Source organism: Diadema antillarum, unplaced genomic scaffold (assembly GCF_040938485.1).
Source record: "Diadema antillarum isolate AM-2024a unplaced genomic scaffold, OU_Dant_1.0 seq00001862_RagTag, whole genome shotgun sequence".
Classification (NCBI taxonomy): Eukaryota; Metazoa; Echinodermata; class Echinoidea; order Diadematoida; family Diadematidae; genus Diadema; species Diadema antillarum.
Window position 1 is genome coordinate 74,400 of NW_027272532.1, and position 17,868 is coordinate 92,267.

Consider the following 17,868-nt stretch of genomic DNA (forward strand, 5'->3'; position numbering starts at 1 on the left):
ATAGGGCTGATAGTCTGCTCCCAAGACCTTGAGATATATATTATGTTGTTAAAATGCAAAATGTAGCATTACACATTAAACCAGTGCATCTATTCACATACAAGGCAGAATATGTCACACACACAAACACACCCACCCCCCCCCTCACACACAAAAGGCATTAAAGCATTATGATTCTGTACAATATCTAATGAAGAAAAAACATTGTATATCAAAGAAAAGAGCTAGAAATTTAGGTATAACCAGCTTTGATCAAGGCCACACTCATCACAGCAGCAAAAACTGGAGCAATACAAAAGGCACTGTGTAATGATAAAGTATCCAAAGTTCATTAGCTCACAAAAGTGGGCAAACCTCTAAAGTAAAAGATATGATGTAGAGTATTAGTCATTTCAGCAGAACTGTGTGAAAAAGTGCCACAGAATGAAGTATGCACACTTGCATTCATTGATCAGAAATGTCTTACTTGTCTGAATTCGTAGCTGACATGAATGAATACAGTTCTTGACTATTCCACAGGTATGCTCTGAAATGCCCATTACACAAGTGATCTCTTGCCCCATTTACAGCTGGTCATATCATCAGTTCAAATGTGCAATTTGGCTAAGCTCCATTGCTTTTGCACTCTCATACTCTCACACATACAACTCAGCTTGCTCAGATAAGAATAAAAAAAAAAAATATTTTTGCTTTGGTGATAAAGCAAGCAAATCTTTGAAGACGACCAGAGCCTCTAGGCACATCTTCACAGTACCCTGCGTGTGCTTTTCATCGCAGCATTAAACTGACTGATAATACAGGAATAACTTCCAGACAGCAACAACGAACAAACCCAATAAAGTATTGTTGCACTTAGGGGAATTTTATTGCCTGGCTAACATACAATGTAACCATGAATTATTCCCAACTCTTATGATGTCGGAGACACTGCGTAAAACTGGGCTGCACTGAAAGGTTATGAAATGCTGTAGCTTTTGTCAAGAGCCTTCAGATTCAAACAAGGCAATCGCGTAAGCTTTTCATCGCAGCATCAAACTGACTGATAATACAGGAATAACTTCCAGACAGCAACAACAAACAAACCCAATAAAGTATTGTTGCACTTAGGGGAATTTTATTGCCTGGCTAACATACAATGTAACCATGAATTATTCCCAACTCTTATGATGTCGGAGACACTGCGTAAAACTGGGCTGCACTGAAAGGTTATGAAATGCTGTAGCTTTTGTCAAGAGCCTTCAGATTCAAACAAGGCAATCGCCAAATTGTGTCTTGCCCATTCGCGTACAAGGAATTAATATTTTTTATAACTCCCAGAAGTTAATTGACCTGCTTATGACCTTTGACCTTGTGGTGACCTTCAATACCCTAAGGGACATTTACCATCCAAGTTTGGTCACAAACGGACAAAGGGATCAAAAGTAATGAGCCATAATCGAAACGCGCCATACAAACTTAACATTGGGCCCTAAAAATTTGTTGACCCCTTTCTGTGACCTTTGACCTTGTGATGACCTTTAACTCCCCAAGGGACATCTACCGTCCAAGTTTGGTCACAAACGGACATAGGGATCAAAAGTTATGAGCCACAATCAAAACGCGCCCTAAAAAATAACATTGGGCCCTAAAAGTTTGTTGACCCCTGTCTGTGACCTTTGACCTTGTGACGACCTTCACCTCCCCAAGGGACATGTTCCATCCAAGTTTGGTCACAAACGGACAAAGGGATCAAAAGTTATGAGCCATAAATGAAATGCACCCTAAAAACTTAACATTGGGCCCTAAAAGTTTGTTGACCCCTGTCTGTAACCTTTGACCTTGTGGTTACCTTCAACTTCCTGAGTTATGTGTGATAAGAGAGTCTTGCAAGTAAACTTTAACGTATGACCTCAAATGACCTTTGACCTTATCATGTTACTTCTTACGGCACCATAACATGAAAGTACCCCCAGTGCATCCATCACCCAAGTTTGATTGCTATTGTAGCAACATGTGTCGAGTTACGAGTGATAAGAGAGTCTTGCAAGTAAACTTTAACGTATGACCTCAAATGACCTTTGACCTTATCCTGTGACCTCCAACGGCACCATAACATGAAGGTACCCCCAGTGCATCTATGACCCAAGTTAGGTTGTAATCCAAGCAACTTATGTGAAGTTATTTGTCAAAAGAGAGTCTTGCAGGTAAACTTTAACATAGAAAAGAGGGTCTTGCACATGCCCTTTAATATATGACCTCAAATGACCTTTGACCTCATCACATGACCTCTGACAACACCATAACATGAAGATACCCCTAGTGCTTCTATCACCCAAGTGTGGCTGCCATTGCTGTAACAGTTGCCAAGTTATGCATCATAAGAGAGTCTTGCAGGTAAACTTTAACATTTGTGACGGACGACGGACGATGGACGGACGACGGACAGACGACGGACGGACGCCATTTGGATCCCTTAGTCTCGCCTTCACCTCCGGTGGGCGAGACAAAAATTGATCAGTGGATCAACTTTACTCATATTTTGTGAAATAATCTTCTTCAGAGTTTACAATACATATCAATGACTTTACATGACCCCGCCAAAGCTGTGAAATAGATGGTGCTGCAATCTTAAAGATATTTATTACACCATTTGAGTGAACAATATAAACTGAAATGTAGCAATAAACACATCTGGTTAGGAAATGAAATCTCTGTGTTTATGTACATTGTTAAGAAACTATCACATCTAGCATCAGAGAGGCAAAATTGTAATGTTTTAGCCAAAATATGTCTCAATAGAACAGTTTGTAGTTTTGATAAAGTGATGAAAAGAATAAGCAAAAAGTTTGTTGCATTCGATTTTGTTGCACTTAAGTGGCTCTCAATTATCAGGTGAGAATTGTAATCACAGTTGTGAATCTCAAAAGGCTTTTGGGCTGCCGAGCACGGCTTCAGCTTGCTTTGCTTGCTTTAAATGTCAGTTAATGACATTGTTAGGGCCTTTGGAAGAGGCTACTTATACCAGTGTATGCTGGCAGAGTGGCCTGAGGAGAACGGAAATCCTGTATCCACCCACACTGCGATAAGCGCATTAATGAAACGTCATTGTAACTCTGGCCGATCACATCCTGTCCACAAGATCACCTTTTAGCCTGGTGTGCTGCGGGCAATTTCTCTCCTCCCGTTTTTATCTGTAGGAAAACACAGCTCCCAAGTCCACCTGCACAGGATTCCCTATCTTAAAGGTACAGCTTACCTTTGGGAGCAGTGATTTAAAAAATGTTCGAGATATTACATTTGATGCATAGGTGTATGGCAGTTATATCACGAAACATCCTACCATGTAAAAAAATTGCAATAAAGACTACGATGTATTAAAGGAGATATCACTATTTTCTCAATAAACCTTAACTGTGGATGGTTTAGTCTAGAAAAATTTTTATAATAACTACAGTTTACATTTTGTATATTTAACAATACTTAACATAAATCATGATTCAAATTTTCACATTGTTTCTATCCCTAACTCACATTTTAGAACTATTTTGATGTACTAAATCTGGGTTTTTGTTTCATATCTGCAAATGGTAAATTATGCCTTTAACACTGTCCTGTCCTGAAAAGTCCTATCAACCTTCAGTAACCTTTCTCTGCACTATGGCACTTGTTGCTCATTTATATCCCAGTCACACTGAGATTAGCTTAGACCTGAAGCAACAGCAAACTCTCAGTATGAATGGTTGAGAAATGTTTAGCCCGAACTAAAAGTTGGCCCACTCTCATGAGGTAGATCAGGTCTGCTTCAGGTCTCAGACAATGTCAGCAGGGATGCCAAGTTCAAAAAAATGTTATGAGTGAGATTTTCATGACTCGGTATCTCGGCGGGCGAATGTGCGCGCGAGCGAGGGTGTGGGAGGGTTTTCCCCCTGTGGCCTCCCACGGTAGGGAGCTTTTTCAATTTTTAGCTCTAAATGGTGCGATCAGGTGCATACTTAAGTGACTATTTTTTTACTTATTTTGAAAGACAAAAGGGAAATATACCTTCATTTGCAAATATCACTTTAATCTTCTGAGCTATGCTCATTATTATAGGCCCAAGTTGCAGACTTCGCCCTATGCGTGAGAAAAATGGGTGTCATGTGTGAGATCGTGAGATGGCCCCTAAATTCTTGAGTCTCATGCAGAATGCGTGAGACTTGGTAGCTCTGTGTCAGTATAAAGTACAGACTTATCTCGATTTTAGCTCGGGCCAAATTCAGTGACCCATGACCATTAAATCATGTGTTGTATGCCACCAGACGTTTGTACCACTGCAGCTGCACTGTAGATATGTGTGCTGCATGCACTCCTGCCATTGCCACCAGCGCCCTGTGTGTTGCACTCGAGGGGGGTGGGGGTGATAAGATTACCAAGGCAACTCCTCTTGATTACCATGACAACTACTCCTCCAAAGTGACATTAAAAGTCGTGTGGATTTTTAAAAGGGTGTCAGTCTGAATTGCATTCACCATTCACCAGACTGCATGAAGAAAGAACAACTTCCCTGGCTTCCATACAAATCCACACATAAAGCAGTGCAAATATCTTCTGAGTCTCCTCTTCTGTTTTTCTTTGCCATTCGAAGTAATAACACACTCCATGCCTTTTTAAAACTTCCCTCCCCCGTAAGAAACAAAAAAAGGCAGTGATTGCCACAAAACAAACAACATGGCATACCATTTGAAATCAGAAGTCTCTGACACAGACTGACTAAGACGATGGAATTTGCAATTTTCATCAAGTTTTCTCAACACACCTGTCACATGGCAGCATTTCAGACACAGTACAATATTTGGTTTGGAATAGTGCAGATAATTTGTAGGGATAGTCACTTGACTGGATTGAAAAAACAACCAACTTATCTCTGTCCAAATATTAATCTTTTGAGTGGGTAAACAAAGGTAGGCTATGCTGCTACCTCCTGTCAGCCATTCTAATAGTATAAGAGCGTACGATGAGACTGCAAGCAGCTCACATAAGCCAAATTCACACTCAGGAGTTACAACTTTTTTTGCATCATGATGGACAAAGCAAATTTGTTTGCCACTGTTTACATACAGCCCCCCCTCCCCAAGAAAGAAAGAAAGAAAGAAAAAATTACCCGGCTGCAGATAAAACATTTTGAGTTCCCAGAATGCACATGCCAAACAGCATAGACCGTAGGCAAACAAGTGTGCTGATCAACGTGTTGCCCCTACTCTCGGTTTGATTCCATACCAGACCTGAACAATATGATCTATTTTGTCACAAATGCACACACTAGTAGTTATGTACATATGTATGATGTACTGTATGCATGACTGTTTTAATGTGTATGTATACAGGTTGACCAGATTCATGGAGAACATTCTACATGGTATAGATATAGTACATACAGGCTGACCAGATCAGTGGAGAATTTTCTAGGTGGTATACAATGTAACTACACAGTACATGCATGTAAGAGGAAATACATTATAGCTCACTCAATCTAGATTGATTTCACCCATTCCAGAAAGTTCTGGGAAGTGCTAACATATTTGGCTGAGTGAGGCACTGTCCCTGTAGCCCAATGTGATTGGTAGTTATTCTTGGTAATGATGTTTTGTACATAGTTAGGCAGTGAGTCATCCAGGTTTCCTGGAACTTGGACTGGCTAGTAGGTTGGAGAGAGTTATAGAATGTGCTAGAAGGGGTTGAATGGATAGTATATATTAGAGCCAGAGAAATTCTGCAGTAGGCAGAGTACCCAACACCTCTGCTCTGAGAGTTACGTCACTTCTGGCTCTGAAGCGACTTGTTATAGTCAGTCCTGTGTTACCTGCTGACCTGTTATGTTTGTGGAGATACTTGGCCTGGGAGACATTTTGCCTGCAGATTAATTTGCCTTCATTGGAGATAGACTCCATGTTTTTATGTCAATGGACATTGCTACGGAAAAGCTGTGACGGGCTGGATTCCTAGCTGGACAATATAAAGTGAATCATTATTCAACGCATCAACTGGACGTGGTCGTCATAACGTTTGGACTCTGCACGTTTCGCCGTGAACATTATACTGTGGATCTATTGTGGACATACCCTGGATTTATAACGCGGACTATTGTAACCTGTGCCTCTGGATTTACGTCGCAGGAATCATTCATCGGTGCATCGCGGATCATTCATTTGTGCATCGAACATCATATCTGGACACTACCAGGGAACTGTAGCGACTTTGTGATAGTTTGGATGCATGTAAGTGATTCCATTACCGATTTGTAATTGTTTCTATTGATCATTGTTGTACTGATATGACGCCGATTATCAGTCTGTACCCACAATATCACTGTTAATAAACCGCCTGAACATCAGTTGATTGTTTCTTTTGTGCGATCATTCTCAGAGTGATTTTGGTCGTAACAATTTCCTTCGGGGATCATTTAACTAGACCTTAAATTTGAACTTAAATGTGAAAGTTAACATCATGAAAATATATATTTAATATGTGAAAGGCAAAGGAAGTGTGAACTACTCTGTGCTAGACCAGGTTATTTGGAGGATTTTAAAAAAAAATGAGACTGTACATGCATTTATGAATCCCCCTTGGCATACAAACACACTCACACACACGCACATGGATGATATTTTTATGTATTATCGTGTGTACGGTGTGATGTGATATATCAAAAAATAATATCACAATTTTTTTTTTCTTTATGTGTCGGCAGCAGAGTTCAAAGAAGTACTTACGCCAGAATGCTAGACAGGGTGAGCATCTCGGCGATGATGTAGGAGAGGTAGGCCATGACAAAGACGAAGACGGGCTCGATGACCCGCACCCTGTAGGTGTACTTCGTGATGAAGGCGGTCATGAAGCCCATGGCGAGGCCCACCAAGATTCCGCCAAAGGCCACCACGAAGAAGGAGACGATGCCGAGGATGACGTCGCGCACCACCAGATTGTCCTGCCCGATCTCGTTGAATGTCTCAAAGACACGGTAGAGCACCTGAATAATGCAGAGAGGACATATATCTGCATCAGCAAACAGGTGTGTGGTTGCAACCTCTCAACTCTACAGCGAGCAAGCTGATGATATTTACTTACTACTGTAAAATCAGAAACATTCGTGGCATGTAACTTGCATGTAACTTTCATAAACTGCAGCACACAGCCTTATTCCTAGCATGAAACTTCCACAAATTGCCAGTGGCATTCAATGCATTGTATAGACAAAAACTTTTGTGTGTGTTCTACTTTTGCAAATCTTGGCTTCTCATGAAATTCTCGAAGTTTTTATGCACATAATTTTTTTTCGGGGGGTGGTATTACAGTATGCAACACACACATACACACACAAAAGACCTACAGGATGCTTATTAAAAACATTTGCGGAAAACCAGACCAAAAAGCCTGCCAATACTGTAAAGGCAGAAGTTTTCATGCGAGTTATTTTTTGCACTCAGATCCTCCCTCTCAAAGATATCAGCCCCCCTCCCCCTCCCCCCCCCAAAAAAAACCTCAAGGTAGTATCAAATCTGAACAACCACATCTGCATCTGCAAAGCAATAAGATGCAAAAGCCCTCTCAGCACATCCCATCCATCATGGGACGGTTGTTGCTAGGATACGGAAGACTCACCACGGTGACCGCATCGTTGAGCAGGGACTCGCCAAACACCAGGATGTGCAGCACCTGGTTCACGTGGATCTCCTCGAAGACCGCCAGCACCGCCACGGGGTCCACGGCCGATATCAGACTGCTGAACGTCATGCACTCCAGGATATTGATGGTCTTGTTTGTACCTGTTTGACATGATTTATGACACATGGTATACACTCTCAAAGACAGAACATCTAAACATGGATTAAAAATGAACATGTGTTCATTTCCCTACAGAGCTTGCACCTACATGTATGCTCAAGCATGGTAACACTGCCCTTCATGTTACAAAAAAAAAGTACCACTAAAAGACACTTTAATATGATATAGCACTGGTCATTGAAGGCATGCTGCTGTGGCATTTAATGGTGTGATTTCTGCATAAAACGTGTCTTTAGATTACATTCGCATTGCGTATATTGGGCACCACAACATAAAAGTACTGCTCATCTCTATATCAATGGAACTTACACACATGACAATTATAAGATGCTAGTATCGTATCAGAAAAGATGTTCAGCATAGTATACACGAAACTCCATTGGTCCAAACTTCAGGAATGCATTGCATCCAGAGATTGACTTTTTAAGATGGTTTAAATGGAGAAATGGTTTTCTGCATGACCACATGGAACAAATGAATAAGATCTGTTTTACATGGTGCAATCCTTTTTTACAACACTAGACATGCTAATAAGATATGTTTACCTTTTTACAGATATAAGTTTTCACAGACTATAATTAGACACAGTGGAACGAAATGCTGGAAAGAGTTACCAGCTTTTATCAAAGAGTGTCCAACACTGTCACCTTTTAAATGCAAATATAAGATGTTTTTAATCCAGAGTGCAAATGAATAAATCTTGTAATAATTTGCCCTTTTTGGTAATCGTTGTGTTGTCCTTTCTTATTGGTTGCAAAGTGTATGTTTCTTAACTTGCAGTTATACTCTTTAACTATGTATCTCTCTGTTAATTGCAATTTGGGCCCAATTCATTGTAAGGGAATCTGCCTTGATAGGTTCTGTGTGGTCTTTTTTTTATTCCATCATGTGCTACGCATAAACTTTTTTGCCTCTTTCTTTTGTTTCACCTGTAAACTTGATATGCAATTTGTGTAGGAGAAACTTCTGTATTCATTTTAGCATGTTGAATAAATGAATTGAATTGAATCAATTCTCATGTCCCTAGGTGCAGGCACAATATCTTCCTTCTAACACAAACACACACACACAAAAAAAAAAAGGAAAATAAAATTTAAAGAGTCAACTCACCCAAGAGCCCGCCTTCAGATATTCCCCATAAGGAGAGTCCAATGCTGAAGGCGTTGATGAGCGTGCCCACCACGGCGAACATGAGGATGCTCCCGATGTTGCTCCAGAAGGCCTCCATGGGCATGAAGTAGCCCGCTTCCATCATGATGGGCGGGAGAAGGTAGAGGAAGAACATGTGCGAGCCGAGCTCGGCGTTGAAGACCGAGTTGCGGTTGAGGAGGAAGAGGCCGCCGAGCGCGAAGCCGATGGCGATGAGGAGGCAGCTCTCCGGCACATACTTGGGCAGGGGCGAGAAGTGGAACACTGATGTGGGCAGAGGGTGGATGCGTGGGTTGGGGGGGGGGGGAGGGAATGAGGAAGAATAGGGAAAGCAAGTTAAGGGGCTAATTCACACTTTTATAAATCATTTGGTCTGATAAGTTATCGTATTTGATTATTGTATGGTTGTATTATGTACTGTTCATGCTGGTTATGTAAGAGCGCCATGAGCATCATTCTTGATGGACTTTAGTGCATTATAAGAGGCCACTATCATTATTATTATTATTATCACTGTCTTGTGCATTATTTTTTTCTTTTTTTAGGGGGGTGGAGAGTTTATAGAGAATGCAGTCTGCCATTTTGAAATAAAAGACCATTGAACGATTCAACTATTTGCAAAATATATTACATTGCCTCAGTTCTGACTTTATGATGATCATGATAATAAATACAGAATTCTCTCATTTTTTTTTCAAAAAAAAAAAGAAGCTTAAGGCCCTGTTGCATCCAAGAACAAGTTATTATTGACTTGGTGCGTGTGTGTGTGGGGGGGGGGTGGGTGAAGAAAGGATTTTATATTTTGAAAACGCAGATTTTTCAAAAATGTTTTTAAAGCATGAAAAGCAATAATGTCTCTTGAATACAGCTTGCCTTATATATGTTGATGTCAAGCCAATTGTGACCCTCCATAAAAGCAAAAACAAAAACAAACAAACAAACAAACAGTTTTGTAGCTCTACAAATGTATGTCTATCATGTACTGATGTATAGTAACTAACAATACTGGGGATGAGATGAAAGACACATGTTGCTACAAAAGTGATAAAAGGCTGGCATGCTCAAAGATAGATAATTTGATCACTTTGAACATTATATTAAAAATGTTTCAGTGAAATCATCACTCTGCAATAAAAATCTTACTATTAATTGTCTTACACATGTACTATTTGTATTTCTATATGTACCACACAATGCCCATTGCATGAGTGTGTAATGTGGGTTTCAAATGGGCTATTCAATGAAAGTCACACTGTGATACATTATATGTGACCTCGTATCCTGAAAGCAGCAAAAAGTCATCAATCAAGGTTTTGTTTTTATTTGAGTTAAGGTCGAATGATCAGAGGAGATCAGATCAGGTTACTAGTTTTAATGGACACTCAGCTCATCAAAATCAGATATTCCTAGCCAACTCCATGATATCATAGAAAATGCCTCTGGCACTTGTTGGCGCAGAGGCACATGGAGAAGGAATGTTATTTGTGCCATAATGGGCTTTTAAAGTTATGGGTCCTTTGAAGTGTGGCAACTCACTCTTTACTATGTGTGGAATGCAATGGCCATTTAAATAGAAAAAAAAATAATGGTTTTTATGAAGGTGTCATCACATTACACTTGAAAATATGACAGAGTCATATCTAGAGTACATTCTCCTCATGACCATTTAAAAGTATAGCTATTACTGCTGCCTGCATTATTATGTTTCAGAAGGGTTTTTGAGCATACACTCTTCAACTGCCTGATGAGTGGAAAATGGAGTAAAACAACTTCAGTCAATTGAAGAAAAAACATGTGAGCCTTGAGTGTTTAAAGGGGAAGGCTAGTAACTGATCAGTGGGAATCAGTGGAAATGCTGGGAGATGATTGTTCCAATCCTTATGGGATTCATTCAAGAGTTCATTGTATATCTATTGTTGTGTGAAAATGATTTGCTTCAGAATGATCTCATATTCAAGTAATGTGCAGTTAATGCTTCCAGGTTAGCGTCCCTGGTCAGTGACGGAGCATTAATCTGCACATTACTTGAATATGAGACCGTTCTGAAGCAAATCATTTTCACACAACAATAGATATACAATGAACTCTTGAATGAATCCCATAAGGATTGGAACAATCATCTCCCAGCATTTCCACTGATTCCCACTGATCAGTTACTAGCCTTCCCCTTTAAGACAGTTCTTGCATTTAACTTCAGGCAGCAAAGCTTAAGAATTTTACAGTAACTTTTACAGTTGTTCAGAAACAACCCCGCGGCCTTATTGACCCAAAATACATTTAGGGCCAATGTAAAATGACACAGGAAAACTATGTTAAATCTAGAAGCATTGTCAATGTATATTAAAGCAACTTATCAAAAGTATGACACTGGCATTTCAAAGTTTTTGATACTAAGATATCAGATGACTAGTAAAATATCACTGGGCTGCCAACACACACAACTCCAAACTATATCATGGAGGTGCCCAGGAGAAATCTGAGAGATTTTTGCATGTCCTCTTCCTTAAACCATTGAGGACGGACTGATTTTGCTACAACAACCTTTTGGTTTGATCTCTTATATTACAAGATACAGTACCTGTTATTTCAATTGATTTCATACTATTTATTCATTTCAGCACTGCACATGAGTCAGCCAACATGGCAGTTTTTCTTCATGTCTGTGCCTCATGAGGTAAAATGACACATGACAAAACATGCAGTATGTTACATACATAAAAGCAGAAAACACATACAAAAAATAGTAGGTGGTAAAACAAAGCAGAGCAAAAACAAACAAAATGTGTATTTACTGAAAATATAGACTGGCCAAACATTCTAGCGCCAGATTTGCTCAAAGTGAAATTCCACTTATACTCTAGGAGAAGAATAATAAGAAGAAGAAAAGGAAGAAAGAAAGAAAGATAGAAGAATTACACTTTTGTAGAGCTGCTTATGAACAAATATACTGATTGAGGAAGTGATATGCCGGTAGCTCATGAATTGTTCAAAGTGTTGTATTTCACTCATCATGTGGCTATCAAACTTTTGATAGAAATACTTAACTGTCATCGCTGAAAAACATTAATCTTTCATCAGGTGACATGACAAAATCAATTATGCGGTCTGTACTTTATTCGAAACTATAGAGTAATGGATCAGTACACAATAAAATGTGACACTTGAAGCTGTTTTTCAATGAAGTTATCAAAACAATTCCAACATATTTCTGGTCAATTGAGTACCTAGACGGTCATTAGAAATGATATAATTGATGTAAACTTTCATTTCTCACTTTCACATCTTTCCTCAGATGTCGAATGTCACAAGGAGACAACTTCACGTGACAGACACTCGCATCTAACCTAACCCACGTGATGCTTTGTTCACCAATCAACACATTAGGCTTCATCAAACACACACACACACACACACACACACACACACACACGAATATATATACACACACCCATATTTTTGAAATGTGATGCCGAACCACATAAATTCTTGTGTGTGGACACACATATCAAAAGATAACAACTGCAATCGGCATTGGAGACGAGTCCCACGTATACTCGGGCAGGTGTCTCTGGGAAATGCGAGTTATAGCGAAATCAGCCCATCCTTAACAAGTTAAGTAAATATCAGCCAGTCTTGATTTTTGGGGAACCCTCGCAATAATTTGCCTTGCACAGTATGTGTGATTGGCTAGTAAAAAAGAAAAAATGGAGTTGAATCTTTTCAAACTCATGATATAACTCGATGCATTCAGCCTGCTGGGGTGAGGATGGTCTTTTTATTAAGCATGCACAGTTTGTAGATTTAAAGTGCCTCGAATGACACAGAATAGAACAACCCATTTAAACCGAAATATTATTAAGTAAAAAGGGGGTTCTGAAGTCTCCTGTAGCAGCCTCGAGCAGCCTATCAGCTCACACAGAATTAAGAAAAGCCAATGAACAGTGAACGATATGCACACTTTTGCGCTAAATCATGTTTGCGGTTAGGTAAGAAATTAAAAAGCCTGTGCCATGTATCGAAGGGGAATTCAGCTGCCATGGGAACAGAGCCAGTTGGGCCTGCCTGGGTGAAACCATGGAGCTACTAGTAGCTCCATGGTGAAACCAACCTGAGCAACATGAATAGACAAGAGACTGTTTTTTTTTTTAGCAGGCTTTCGAACCTCCTCGAGAAGGCTCTGAAACCCGCCCACAGTATGAAAGGGGTAGAAGTATCCACCCGTAACTTAGGTGGACCAATGGCATACACTTCACCTTTAGACTGTTGAAGACAAATCCCAAGAATACTCTGGCAGGTGTCTATGGGAATTGCGTGTTATAGCAAAATCAGTCCATCCTCAAAGGGAAAAAACACCCACGCTGATTCCACCTCTTTGGGACCCTCTTACTCTCATCCATGTTTTATGATCGATGCAGAGTGTGAGTGATGTGGGGAGAAATTTTGTTATCCTGATCATCTTGTACCCCTTTCAGTAACTCCCCTGGCTAGCGCCAGGCCCGAGCGAAGTCGTAAAATTGTGAGTTTATGAATGGGTCGGGCCAAAGTGGCCCATGCCAGGAGCGGACTATTTTGGTGCTGGTTTTATCAGCACCAGGCTAGCGCCAGGCCGCGCCAGGCCCGCGCCAGGCGCCGACCAAAGCGTTTATGAACGATCAGCGTCTGGCCCTGGCTCCATCCAAACCTGACCTAGTTGTACATTAGCAAGCCCCTCTCAGGTGTAGCAATGTGCCTCAATCCGACAGGATCAAGGTCATGGTGGCACAAAAGGGATTAGGGGGATTAGATGATCTCTGCTCATCAGACAAATTGGCTTCCAGACATCTGTGCCTATTGGCAAAGAATGCACTCAATCATGCTTGCCACTCGGGCAACCACAGCACAGCAAGGGTCCATGCTTCTTATCATAATGGATCACTTTCAGGCTCAAGATTTTCACGTATCACGTAACCTGTTCACCATGCCAGGCATCTACACGATAAGTGCAACATTTGCTGCATTTTTGTGGATGTGCTACCAATAGCGTTATACTGTAAAACATGATATATTCGCGGCTTGAATTTTTCGCGAATCGGAGCCGACAGCCTTTTTTGCGGCATGAAATTTTCGCGAAAAGCCACTGGCATTCAGTGCATTTAGTGTAGACAAGAACTTTCGCGTGCATTTTAATTTCGCAATCTTGGCGCTCGCAAAATTTGCGAAATTAAAATGCACGCAAACATTCCTCATTTTACAGTATATGAACGTCTGTCACCCAAATCCACTTCCTCATGAATTGTTTGTGGCAATTTTACACCTTTTTTTTTTACGTGGACCCTTGGAAAAAATACTGCAACATTGCAGACTGTGAATCTCATAAATTGCATCCCTGACGTAGCTATCAATGTTGAGGCTTTTGTACTTGTGCTAATTAAACTTGGAGGGGGGGGGGGGGGGGAGCTTAGAGTGTGATTTACTTCTCAAAATGCATTTTGTATCATTTTCTGAGTGCTGAATACTGGTATATGTGTACAGCACACACTGTACATATGCCCTAGATCAATACCGCAAACAGTTTTAGGGTTTTTTGGCAGATATAAATGGGGGTCTTGCAGTTCATGAGAAAGTTGCTTTCAAACAACATTAATCGGCAATATTGCGCGATTGACAGACATCAACGAGGCTGATACCCCCCTCTCTCTCCTCCTCTTCTTTTCCCTTCCCCTACAACAAGCACAAAGAATGATCTAAAGCACAGGTAAGCCTATCTGGAATCAGGAACTACTACTCCACTGGTTGAAATGGGGTCGTTAATATCACTTTATGAAGAAAAATTTCATCCTCACGCTATTCCACACTTAGCTACAGGATGCCAACATTATGGAAGAAACTCTAATGTTTCTATCGTGCTTCCAATATAGACGGGCATAATACATGTTTTTTACGAGGAATGAAGACATTGAATGCCCTTTATCTAAGCAAAATATTGAGGTCTCAAAACACAGGAGAGAAAGAGAGGAAGGTTATTCAAAGGAAAACGTGTAGAAGCAAGACAACAGATATGACTATACCTTTTATTGTGAGATTTTTTACAAAAATAAATGAATATGCCCCCTTCGCAGTGGAGATTTTGTGAAATTTGTCATTTTGCACACGCAAGCCTCTGACACATATCTGCATTCAATTCCCAAGAGTGCTGAATGCATTGGACTTTTAAATCGACTTCAATTCAACACAGAACACGTCCTTTGACAGAAATCCATTAATGCTTGTTGCAGACTGGAATATCAGAGTCTTTCGGAGGGGAAAATTTCACGATGGATGACCGCTTTGGAGTACACTGCTTGGTAGAGACATCACAGTGGAAATGAAATGTGAAGTGAGTTAAAGGGATGGCAGAGTTTCAGTTGAGAGGGGGCTTCAGGTTTTCAACATTTTTTGATGATGGTTTTTTGAAATAATGAGAAACAACTTATGAAATATGAAAGAGCATATAATTCTAAGAGGAGTTCCAAATTTATTTGGTGAAAATTGGTTTTGAAATAGCTGAGATATCCAAAACAAAGCGATCTTAATAAAAGTTGGGACCCACCTTTTATTACATGATTGCTTTGTTTTACTTTGTTTTTGGACATATCAACCATTTCAAAAACTGATTTTCATCAAATAATCTAAGAAGAAATAAACTAAGAGTTCCTCTTGGAATAGTGTGCTCTTCAACATTTCATTAAGTGGTTTTTAAGTATCTTGCATAAGTTTAAAGCTGAATCTTCACCTCAACCAATACTACACCATCCCTTTAAGGGGAGGAGGCTGGAAGAGGAGGGAGAAGGAAGAGAACACCAGTCAGAGACAAAGATGGAAGTGGATGGATGCCTTTTTGCATCAACTGAATACTTTCTATTCCTATTCCATGGCAACCTGCTGCGGTGGAATACAAAAAAGGGCACGTTTCAAACCATACTGCTTGATATGTTTGAAAGATATGAATTGAATGCAGAGATCTGCTGCTAGCCTCTACAGATCATAAAACACACAGATTTTTTTTTTTTTTGGTCAATCTTTTCTTCTTTTTTTTTCATATTTATAAACAATATACAAATTAATTCATGACAAATTAACACAAATTTCATTATAGCAACATAAATTCCACATTGTTGCAAAGATATCATACAAACAAACGTACACACACACACACACACACACACACACATCGTTAAGGCAAAATCACAATTCTGTTACAAAATTGGAAAGCTGCAAATATCACGTAGTAAAGGCAAATTTTACAGAAATGAAACATATCTCTCATTAAAAGAATATGATTTTTGGATAGAGAAAAAAAACCCCAAATACAATAAAGATACATAAAATGTACTAGTTGGCAGCTAGGCAGTGGTCCTTATACACATTTTCATATGTTGAATATTTTAGAATTATGCAGTCAGATTTGCATAGAGGACCGGTATCAAACCCAGTGCTAACACTGTAACAATAACATCAATCCCATCTTTCTCTCAACTATGAACAGAACATAATGTCTGCGGACATCACACTCACAAGGTACCATACACTCACATTAAAGCTGAATACAGAACACATAGATTTTAAATCAAAATGGCCCTGGTGTTTATACGCCTGCACGAATGTGTGATTGGAGTGTGACATTTGAAACAATCACTTCAGCTGGAATCAGTATGGTATGGCTACATGATGATGATAAAATTAATGATTAATGATTGATGACACTGATGGTAATAATAATGATAGTAGCAACAATGATAGTAGTAGTGGCAGCAGTATCATCATAATCATACCAAAATGATTTTGATAGCAACAATAGCTATTATCATCACAATAATACTCTTTATGCTGATGATACCAAAGTTGAATAGGAAGTGAATGATATATATTCTTGTTTTCTCTTGCAAACAGTGGCTACGGACAATGTTTCCCATGCTCCATGGCTCAATGTTGCGTGTCCCTTACCTTATCACGAAGCGTGTAATGGTTTTTCAAGTTTCCTCTGAAGGTTGCCTAGCAATGCGACTAATATCATCACCGTCAAATTTGGTAGGGAAGTCGGAGTCACATAATGCAAATTGAGTGAAGTGGTGCTGTCATGGCGACATTCATCTAAAATCCAAACTAAATCTCTTTGTTGACAAAAATTCAAGGAATCAATTCGTCCATCTGAACACCATCCCAAAGTTGTAGCATTCTAGCAGTGAAGACTGTCAGCTCACAGGGAGAGCTGGAATTGACTTGTCAAATTATCGACATAGAGAGCAAATCTATGGAATGTCATGTGAAAACCAATCAGAGAGATGGGAGTTGATGACATCATTGTCTGTCTAATTTGCATATTTTTAAAATTGTGAGTGGTATCACTGTTTTGGGGAAAAATTCTATAACATTCTTATTTTGTTCCATCCCGCAATTTCATGGATAATTTTAATCTTCCATCTGTTTCCCTTTAAATTCCTCATTTTTCAGTCAACTTTACCAGAGAGTGTAGTTTTCCTTTAACATGTTCAAAGGATGAAATGTGACCCTGCACCTCAAAACAAACAAAAAGTCGCCAGACATGAATTTTTAGTTAAGACCATATTCTGAAAGAGCAGACTTTAAGCTTTAAAATGATGTATAACTCAAATCAAATGGACTCTCCTAACCTATCTAAATATTGGAAAGAAAGCACAAACTCAGGAAAAGTGTGAACTGAGAAAAGAGGCTCTGAAGTACAGTGTCTATTCAAGCGCTTAATCTTTACCAAACCGTGCTGGCTGTGCAATGAATGGGACAAAAAACAGGAAGTAAACCACCAGAGTAACAACAATGAAGGGATTATCAGATCAAACTGAAATTAAGCATGCCTCATTATCACATTCTGTCCATAATTAATACCAACTTTCAAAGCAGAAGCATAATCCTTTCAAAGGTTAT

General features: G+C 39.6%; 1 protein-coding gene across 1 annotated transcript in view; it reads right to left on the minus strand.

Annotated features, from left to right (window-relative positions):
* Positions 1–17,868, minus strand: part of LOC139712822 (probable Na(+)/H(+) antiporter nhx-9) — a 66,467-nt gene that overhangs the window by 25,608 nt on the left and 22,991 nt on the right. The window contains exons 2-4 of the mRNA XM_071624613.1: positions 8,911–9,213; positions 7,618–7,781; positions 6,729–6,985 (exon numbers count right to left, since the gene is read on the minus strand). Of these exons, the coding sequence (XP_071480714.1) occupies positions 6,729–6,985; positions 7,618–7,781; positions 8,911–9,213 (724 nt within the window). The remainder of the gene's footprint in view (positions 1–6,728; positions 6,986–7,617; positions 7,782–8,910; positions 9,214–17,868) is intronic.